The sequence below is a fragment of the Propithecus coquereli genome, unplaced genomic scaffold (genome assembly GCF_000956105.1).
Source record: "Propithecus coquereli isolate 6110/MARCELLA unplaced genomic scaffold, Pcoq_1.0 Scaffold400, whole genome shotgun sequence".
NCBI classification, from domain to species: Eukaryota; Metazoa; Chordata; class Mammalia; order Primates; family Indriidae; genus Propithecus; species Propithecus coquereli.
This window is the reverse complement of record NW_012149731.1, coordinates 1,745,547-1,756,079: the sequence shown is the minus strand read 5'-3', so window position 1 is coordinate 1,756,079 and position 10,533 is coordinate 1,745,547. Positions and strand designations below refer to the sequence as shown.

Below are 10,533 nucleotides of genomic sequence, written 5' to 3'. Positions count from 1 at the left end.
GTTATTACAAACTAGGTTGTGGTGAACATCCTTGTATCTCTATCTTTGGGGCTTTGTTGTTACCAATTTCCAAATTGCCCTCTTGAAAGTTTGTTCAAATCCATACTCCCCTTGGCAGTTTGTATGTACTGGTTTGCCAACACCCTTGCCAACTGTGAATGTTATTTTTTTAATTCCTAGCAATTTTAATAAGAGAAAATGCTGTTTCATTTAGCGAACGCTAATAGTGGTGATGAAGTTAGACTTTCTATGTATGTTGGCTGACTAATTTCCATTTGACCATCCGGAAGCTTTCCAGGTGTGTTCCATATTTTTTGGAGTCTAATCACCTATCCCTTGCCGTTCATGTGTTTCAGTTGCGACAGTGGCCTGACTCATATACAAAGAAGTTTGAACACAGAATCTACCCCATCACATTTTCTGTTGGAAACCCTCAGGAATGGAAGAAATTATTCAAACCCTGTGCTGCCCAGAGACTCTTTCTTCCGGTAGGAACACCTGTTTTTAATAAGGTGTAGCTTAGAAGAGACTTGCTCTTGGAAACATGGTGCAATTTGCTGGAATGTGTTTATAGATGTTTAATTTACAGCTGAAAATGTGTCTCTCTTGGATTCTATAGTTCATGCTGTGTGTAGAGAGAGGGTCCCTGTGTTGTTGAGGTTGTCTTCCCCAAAGACTGAGGGTCTGAGAACATCCAAATCCTGTCTTGAATTATGGGTCTTTGTGACTATGGCTCTGCCATTTACTGGCTGCGTGAACCCCAGGAAATCCCCCAACTTCCCTAAGCCTCAGTTTCATGAAGCTTGGCATATAGTTCACCTTCATAAATGTCAGCTTTGGCTATTGTTACTTCTCTTATAACAATAACAACTACTAGTTGTAGTCATGCTACAGTGTAATTCAGAAATGATCCAGAGTATTAGTTTAGCCTTTCAGTGTTGAAGTTTTAAATTGCATGTTTGTGTTTCCTTTTTTTAAAATCCTAAATAGAAAGATCACTTAAGATATATCAAAACTGAGAGTATCATTCTGCAGAGATGACAACTTTGAATTTTGAGTTGCAACCTTGATATTTGTGAAGGATTCATGCCTTCAATAAACATTTGTTGAGTGACCATTAGGTGCTAGGCTCTGGCTTAGCGGTGATGATAAGACAGCCCTGGTCCTGCTCCCTTGGAGCTTGCAGGGCATTGAACAAATAATTAAAAGTATGATCAGTGCTGAGGTGGAGAACAGTCTCATGGATGTATGTAACATAGGGTTCTGTCCTGATCTGGGGAGAGATTGCAGAAGGTTCTCTTGAGGCGGTGCCATTTATGCTGGGACATGAATACAAATGAGAAGTAGGGATTGCTGGCTGCCAAGGGTCTGGGGGTGATTAGAGAGAGAAGGGTTCTAGGCAGATAGAACAGTATCTACAAAGGCCCTGACCTGGGAAAGGACATGCTTAAGAAGATAAAAGAAGGTCACAGTAACCAGAAAATTGAGAGTGAGATGGGATTGAAGAAATCAGCAGGCTCTGTAAGCCATGTTAGAGTGTCTCGTCTTTGTCTTAAGGGCAGTGGGAAGCCATTGGCTGATTTCTAGCATGGAAGTGGGATGATCTGACTTGTGTTTTAAAGAGGACACACTGGTTCATTGCAGTGTGGACAGTGGAATTGGTGAGGCCAGTCCACAATGGGTTGGGCTAGCTAGGGTGGTTGCCTTAGAGATGGATTTGGAACCTGCCTGAGAAATAGAATTTATCAGCCCTTATGATTGGCTCATTGTAAACAGGTGGGGTTTTTTTTGTTTATTTATTTAGTTTTGTTTTCTTTTGTTTGTAGAGATGGGGTCTCGCTATGTTGTTCAGGCTGGTCTTGAACGCCTGGCCTCAATGCAGTCCTCCCCCCTCTGCCTCCCAAAGTGCTCCGATTATGGGCATGAGCCACTGTGCCACCAGGCTCATTGTAATCATTGAAGGGGAGAGAAGTGAAAAGGATTTCACCCTGGTTTCTGACCTGAACAACTATTAAGGTTGATCCATTTGAAATTGCCAACATTGAACCATTCATGACCTACACAAAAGGCAATTTGTTATGGTTCAACCTAAGAAATGGGATAGCAATATCATTTAGAGATGGAAAAGACTGGAAGAAAAGCATTTTTGGTAAAGAGAGAAGATGAGTTTGACTCATATTTTGATTTTGAAGTGCCTGGGGCCATTCAAGCAGAGGAGGTCCTCCCGTCTGTTGGTCTGGAAGCCCTAAATGGCAAGTGGCGCCTTTAGCATTTCCTACACAGAGAGCAGGACAAAGCCTGGATGTATTGGTGCTGATTCGCTGCCCAAGCTCACTCACTCTTTCACTCACTTGTTTTTCACATGCCACAGACCTTTATACATGTTGCAAGATAGGATTAATTGCATAAAAACTGGGGTCAGAAAAGTTTACCTCAAATTGGTACCCAAATTTCTAGGTTGGTGATATAAAAATGAATTACCATTTGAGAAAGTGGGAAAAAATGTTAGGTTTCTGCTTCTTATCTTCATTTTAGGAAAAAAAGAAGTATTAAAAAAGCAAAGTTAATGCTGGGAAATTGCCCACTCTATCCAAAATATTAGCAATCCAGTGGAACCACATTTGAATTTTCTCTGACCTTGAATTGTGACTTTTTTACCACTATTAAAAAAACAAACCTACCTACCACCTGATAGTTTTCATTCATTCCCAGCTAAGTAAGTGTTTTGTTTTGAATGACAAATGGGTGCTGGCATTCCTTATCTGCTTCCGATAATGGAAACTAGCCCTTCCTTAAAAATAATAAAGAGGGACTGTGGTTGACAGGACATTTACCTTCTCCCAGTTGTATATCATAACAGCACATTATGAACATGGCGTTTTGGGGGGGCATGGGTGAGATGTACTCATCTTCAGAGTAATTTGAAATAAAGCCTAGGTCATATTTTCCTTAAATGCATCTCTATAAACCCAAATCAGGTGTGCTGCTTAGGCAGCACAGAGAAAATGGAGACCCTAAAATGCAAACATCCTAGCAGGTGGTCAGTTAACTGAAAACCGTAGTCTCACCCATTTTCTGAGAGGCTGTCATTTACCCCAAACCTGCAGAAGAGACCCTTTCTCCACTAAGATTTAACTGTCAGAATAATATCAGAGTCTTTGCAACTCAAGCCTGTTAGAGTCTCAAGTACAATGAGCAGAATTCAGATCTCACCAATTCAAGATTTTTTTCTTTTTTTTAATTTCAAAATTTTTATGGGGCTACAAACATTTAGGTTACATATATTGCATTTGTATCTCCCAAGTTGGAGCTACAAGCGTACCCATCCCAGACCACGTGCACCGCACCCATTGGGTGTAAATTTACCCATCCCCTCCTCCCCCGCCCCCGCCCAATCCCCGATGAATGTTACTTCTATGTGTGCACATAAGTGTTGATCAGTTAGTACCAATTTGATGGTGAGTACATGTGGTGTTTGTTTTTCCATTCTTGTGATACTTCATTTAGTAGAATGGGCTCCAGCTGAAGTCCTAGACATCGGTGGACTTCTGTGAATAATGGTCCTAGGGGTGGGATTATTATGAATGCAAACTAAACTGCAGATGGCTTGATTAAGCTCTCTAAAATGCATATTTCTTCAGGTAATCTAGGAGTTTAAAATATTCAAAATAATAGACAATTACAAATAAATCAAATTTGTTCATTCAAATTGATCCTGAAGACTTTTCCCTTTTTTTTAAGTAAAGGACAGAAGGCCTTTACTCCTATAAGAATAAGTGAGTTTTATGAATTCATATCACCTTTCCCTCAATTAATTGGAAGTAGTGAGATTTGTATAATAGATCTATGCCTTTTGCTACATGTTGTGCCTGTTTAATTATAAAGACTTCTCAGTAATTGTGGTCCTCTGGGGAGCCTGGAGATATTTAAAACATGACAGAGATCACTGTATTGTAGAATCTTCAAAGACTTTATTGGTAAGGGGTACCCAAAATCATTATGTGAGGTAGGGTAAGGTGCTATCCAGACCTCACTTAGGGACCTAGGGAGAAAGGTTGTTTTTGTTTGTTTTGTGTTTGTTTTCACCAAGTTTTAATAAGCTTCAAGATTGTAATGTCTGATGTCTTTCTTGCTCCCAACCCTTGCCGTGAGTATACACATTCAAGGAAGGAATTAGGGAAGAAAGTTATCAAGACAGACAGGATAAAATTACTTATAGGCATGAAAGAAATATAAAAATCTCAGGATAAACCTCAATTGAGGCATCCATGGGACATCCAGATGGTTGAGAAAATCTTTCAACATTTAAGACAGAGAACAAAATAATCAAGAAGAAACTTCCCCCAAGGAAGCAGAGACAATGAAGCAGCAGAACACTTTAGAATAGAAAAGCTATGGTGTCTATAATCAAATAATTGAGATGTTATATAAGGAGAAGATATTCAGAAATAGCAAGAAAGACAATACCATCAACTTTACATGGAAAGTGGAGCAAAAAGACTACAAGGTGGACAATAGGATAGGAAAGAACAAAATAAAGATCCATCCAGGAGGTCCAACGTTAGTCTAATAGGCACAGAAGCAAGAGAGAACAGGAAAAATGGAGGGGAAGAAGCTATCTGAGAAAGGGTACAAGACAGTTTTGCTGAACTGCAGGATGTTAAGTTTTCAAATTAAAGAGCCCATTGAGTACCCAGCATCCTGAGTACCCAGTACCCTGAAAAGGACCACACCAGGGTATATCCTTGTAGTCGTGCAGGTGATAGTTTAAAAATGTGAAATTTTAGGTCACTAATGGTAAAGCTAAGCTTTATTTTAATAGATTTTGACTTCTTGACTTCAGCATTGGAAATTATACGCAAATGAGGCAATGACTTTAACAGTTGGAGAGAAACTGCCCAAACTGTCAATCAAGTATGAATGTAGAATGAAAACAGTTTTAGATGGTGAATTTTTCAAAAACGTTACCCGCCATGCATCTTTTCACGGGAAGCTAGCAGAGGATGCATTTCAATAACATGAGGTGAGGAGAGCAAAAAGAAGGCACAGGATGCAAGAAAGAGGCAATCTGATACAAGAAAAAAGTAATGGGACTCCCAGATGATGGGGAAGGAACACTCAGAAATCCTTGAGAGCAGGTACACCTGAAAGGAGCAGGAGGACAAAGGCTGCAGGGAAAATGTCTCAAGAAGAAAAACAGGGATTGGCAGTAGTGTGTTATTGGAGGGTTTAGTGATCAATGAATTGATAGGTACATAGAAAACAAAGAAAATGAAAAAATTAGTCAATTAATTAACTCCAGGAAAAGTGTTATACAAGAAATGTCACCATAGAACTATACATAGCTCAATGATAAATATTGTTTGTTTAGTCATGACATTTTAAAAAATGTTAACTCGATTGAGTGTGACTCTTGTTCTCAGTCACCTATTATTTAACATAGCCTTGACCTACAAATTTATCGTGAAAGTTTTCTGACTCCATATTTCTAAGAAACTTGTCCCATTCTTTAATATTTTAAAGGAGTACCATGCCAAATAAACAAAAATCTTACATTACCTAGATTTTAGATGTCACATTAAGGACAATACATATAATCTTCCCTTTTCTACTTATGTGTTATTAACAAGGCCTGTACCTGGTTCCAGTGTTCAGAAATCTGTATGTTTACCAGAGCTATATTAATGAGTTAGCTGTGGGCTAATGGAAAAGGGAGGCTCGTCATACTTTTTAGAACTTTTTATGATTAAGGTCAGACCTCTGTATTATTATTAATATTATACCTCAGCATTAGCAATTAACATTGAGACATCCTTGGAATGTACCCTCTGGATATTAACAAATATTGACAGACATATAAGAATATATTGAAAATCCTTATTAAGAGGAACATCAGTTAGAATCACCATAAATGATGTCTATACATTTCATCAAGCACCAGGAAGCATAAATTATTGGGATGAGATTAGCTGCTGAGATGATTACATGAAATGACTCTAGATATCAATTTTGTTGAAAAAGTTTCCATAGTACTTATCATTTACTTGCACAGTATTAGAAGTTTGACATTCGAGGTATTAGTTACAACTCTTGGTTACATCTGAGAAAAACTCAATTCCAACTAGCTAAGCAAAGAAGGAAAGTAGTTTATTGGCTTATCTAACTGCAAAGTACAGACAATAGGGCTGATTCCAAGCACAGCTAGATCCAGGGGCTCACATAATGTCATTAGGTCTCTCTTTCTGTCTCTCTCTGTCTCTCTCTCTCAGAAAAAGAGCATGGCAAGGTGGCAACTTCCAAAATGGTAGCACGAGGAGCTCTGTGGAATTGCTCCCCAGTGAAACAAGCACAACTGGTGAAAATTACTTTTTTAAATAACCATCTAAATTGCAAATAACTATCTAATTGGAAATTGTCCTAAGGATCTAAGCAAATAAAGAAACGTTTATTTAAGAAAATCTGGCTGGGCACAGTGGCTCACCTGTAATCCTAGCACTCTGGGAGGCTGAAGCAGGAGGATCGCTTGAGCTCAGCAGTTCGAGACCAGCCTGAGCAAGAGCGAGACCCTGTCTCTACTAGTAAAAAGAAAGAAAGAAAAAAAGAAAATCCAACAAAACTTAGAAAGAATAGTGAGAATCTGTGACATCTGAACTATGACCCACTCCCTCTCTCCCCTTTCCAGCTGAGTTGATGGAAAGTGAACTTCAGGCAGTTCACTCAGAAGCACAGGGATTCCTCTCTCCCCAGCTCCCAGCTGAGGGATATAGTATCTTCTTCGCAGGGGCAGACCATCAGCGTTTCTCATTTCTACTGGCTATGTATTGCAGAGCCTAAATTCCAGGCAAATGTGGTGAAGAAGTAAAGGGCTTTCTTAATTAAGGGGAGGCTTGTAGCTCCATAAGAACAGCAAGCGAAACCATAGGCCAGTTAGTTTACAAGGGAGAACCAGGGGAAAAGGCAGATAAAAAGTGCCCTCCTGATGTCAGAACTAGCTTCACAGACTGGCCTCAAAACTTCAAATTGGCTTGAATTTAATTGGATTAGACCATGAAGCAATTTGTGTTCCACTATGGAAATAGCTTTCCCCCAAAATGAAAAAAAAATTATTAAATTAAAATGCTATATTAGAAAATATTCACTTAATGCAAAAGAAAGCAGAAAAGAAAGAATAAAGGAACAGAGAGGACATGGGACAAATAGAAAACAAATAGTTAAGTGGCAAACATAAATTCCACTATATAAATAATAATATTGACTGAATGGATAAAACAATCCAATTAACAGGCAGAGACTGTTAGAGATAGTAGATAAAGAATACAGTTCAACTGTGTGAAATCTATAGAAGGCACACTTTAGGTTCAAAGAAACAAATAGGTTAGAAGTAAAAGGGTGGACAAAGATATTATGCAAACAGTAACCACAAGAAAGCTGGAGTGGTCTTTTCTTTCTTTCCTTCGTTCTTTCCTTTCTTTCTTTCTTTCTTTCTTTTCCAGGGTCTTTCTCTGTCACCCAGGCTGGAGTACAGTGGTCTATTCTAGGACAAAAAGAACAGGGGAGGGGGCAAGGGCAGTTAAACCTAAAAGTAAATTTTGAGTGATGTTAACCAACTTAGTCAAGCCTGAGACAGCTAAATCTTTAACTACCGGTGGGAAAAGCCTAGAAGCAAATGATGTCCATGACAAAAACCCTCAAAAGCCAATGGATTGGTGACAGCTACCTCTAGGAGGGCAGTGAAGATGAGCCTAAAATCAGGAGATTTAGTTGCATCCCAGTTTTCAAAGCAGTTGGACCCCCAGGTTGCCTGTTTTAAACCATTTAACTGGGAATCTGACTCTCTCTCCTCCTTGGGCAAAATATTGGAAGTCAGATTGCTAACAAAGGTGAAAAAAGAGGGCCTCTGGGCTAGGAGAATCCAGGCACAGTTGAGGGCATCATATTGAAAATATGAGATTCAGTTAGAAACTTCCATATGAATGTTAAAACCTCAGGCCTTTGTTTGTCACGTAGACCCCAGAACCTTGCAAAGAAAATTATGCCTTCCGGACAGGGATTTGGAAGAAATAGCCGCGAGGATTTAAGGATACCGACAACAGGGGGTGCCCCATTGGGGTGGCCCACCAGAGTTTGCTCCACTGACATGCACAGCTGACAGGCCCCCTCCTCCTGCTTCTAAACAGCTCTTCAGTGTGAATAGTGATTCAGCAATTACTAGACATTTGAAGAAACTCCTAGTAGGAAATACAGGGTTCAAAACAGAGAATATCAACCTAAAGAAAATAATATATGCAGGATGAATAAAACTTCTAAAGAAGTTATCATTAGGATCCTCAGAGAAATAAAACATTACATGTATGAAAGAAGCGTGTGATTCTATTAAAAATGAAATATTTAGAGGATATAAACTCTTGTACATTCAAAATATAGCAGAAATGAACAACTCCATATAAGAATTAGAAGAAAAAATTGAGGAAATCTTTCTGAAAGTAGAGCAAAAATCAAACAAAAACTAAAGAGATGGAGAATAGCAATAAAATGATCAGAAAGTTAGAGGACTGGTCCAATGTCTGAACAATAAGACTCTGAAAAGAAAAATTAGAGAACACAAAGGGTAGGAAATTAACAGTGAAATTAATTCAAGAAAATTTCCCAGAACAAGAAGACATAAATTCTCAGATTGAGAGAATCCACCAGTGACTTATCACATCTGATGGAAAAAAAAAAACAGAACCCATACAGCATCAGGCAGATTGACTTGAATTTTCAGAACAATAGAGAGAAAAAGAAGATAATATTCACTATCAGAAAGGGGATCACATCAAAGGACCAGAAATCAGACAGGCTTCAAACTCCTTAACAGCAAGGTGCAAAGTGCTAAAATATTGGAGCAATGTCTTTAAAATTCATAGGCAACCTTATTTCCAGTGTAGACTTCTATACCCAGCCAAACTACAAATCAAGTATGTGGGAAGATTGAGACATTTTCAAATGTGCACAGCTTCAAAATATTTAACCTCCTATGAGTTCTCTCTGAAGGAGCTGCTGGATAATGTGCTCCACCAAAAAGGGGTACATCAAGAAAGATGAAGACTTGGGATCCAAGAAGCAGGGACTGCCACTCAAAAGAGACATGAAAGGAGTCTCAGGGGAAGGGGTGATGATAGCTGCATAGCATCCTGGTCGGTGCAAATCAGGAAGCTGTGGAAGAAACTTTAATAAACATATAGAAAACCAAGCAAACTTTGGAACCATACGGAGAAGATTAGCATGGCCCCTACACAAGGATGACATGAAAGTGATCTCTAAAAAATCAAAATTAAAAAAAAACCCCCCAAAAAAACCAAGCAAACTAACAACAGCAAAAAGGGCAATTATTAATTCCAAGGGAAACAGAATTGTACAGAGAGGGAAAATATCATGGTTGATTTCATGGCTTAACTGGAAATAGTGTTTATGTGGTCATCATGAGATAACGTTGTGTATTGATGTAAACAGTATTTTGCTATAACTGTACTGGGGGATGGGAAGTGTGTGTATGTGTGCAGTGGGGTTGGGAGTTTGTGTGAAAGAGGGCTAAATCCTATTCTTCCAGGGTAGGAAGCCAATAGATGAGGTATATTACTTAGGGACATGTAGGCACATACCCATAGAATCAATTTAAAGAATTGGAATTGGTGGTTTTCTCTGAGAGTGGGAAACCTGATGGCGGGTATAGACTGGTTTGTTATTTGTCCATATGTCTGTCCATCTATCTACCTATGTATGTTATTTACCAAGATTTTGTTAACTGTTTGACTATTCCGTGTTTCTCAAATTTTGGGGAACAACCCACCAATGACTCCTGAGACCAATTTAGTGGATTATTATCAGCTTTTTTTAAAAAAATGAAATAAAGTGGAATAGAATAGAAAATAATGGAGATGCATTACATATAGTAAAGACAGATACTATTTTTGACATTTCTGTTTATATATTTATGTATGTATGTAGTAGGATTGTGGCAAACATGCATTTATTACTGTGAAATGCATTTCTTAACAGTTGAAAATAGTTTGAGAAATATTGCTTTAAAACATGTCTTCCAGACTTACCACTGAACAAAGAGGAATGTATGGTGGGTGGCCAAAGACCACCCAGTCTGCTACCCTTGCAATGTGCTTGGATCTTTAGGTTTATGATTTCATTAAGTCTTCACAGCTCTTTGAGGAATATACTTGTTTGTATCCTCTTTACAAGTGAGAAAACTGAACTAGAGAAATAAAAATCCTTTGCCTCCGGTAAATCTTAGAGCCTAGACTGGAGCCTGAGATTCTCCTATAGTGTAGTCATTCTGCCTTGCTTCTTGCAGTTTATTAGTCCTAATGTTTTCTCCTGTATGTGTAGAAAACATTCCCAAAGTGTTCCAAAATACCTCCTTTGGAAGATTCCCCCGAACCTTCCATTCTTTAATTGTCAAATGGGTTTAAAAATAGAACGTACGTCTTTGCTCAGACTCACCAGTTTAGTGAGGCTGTTGTGTTTATAATGGCTCCCCGC

At 38.7% G+C, this 10,533-nt stretch overlaps 1 protein-coding gene across 1 annotated transcript in view; it reads left to right on the top strand.

Moving 5' to 3' along the window:
- GXYLT2 (glucoside xylosyltransferase 2) overlaps positions 1-10,533 on the top strand; it is an 86,573-nt gene that overhangs the window by 34,169 nt on the left and 41,871 nt on the right. Inside the window, exon 3 of the mRNA XM_012652870.1 lies at positions 357-488. Coding sequence (XP_012508324.1) covers positions 357-488 — 132 coding nt within the window. The remainder of the gene's footprint in view (positions 1-356; positions 489-10,533) is intronic.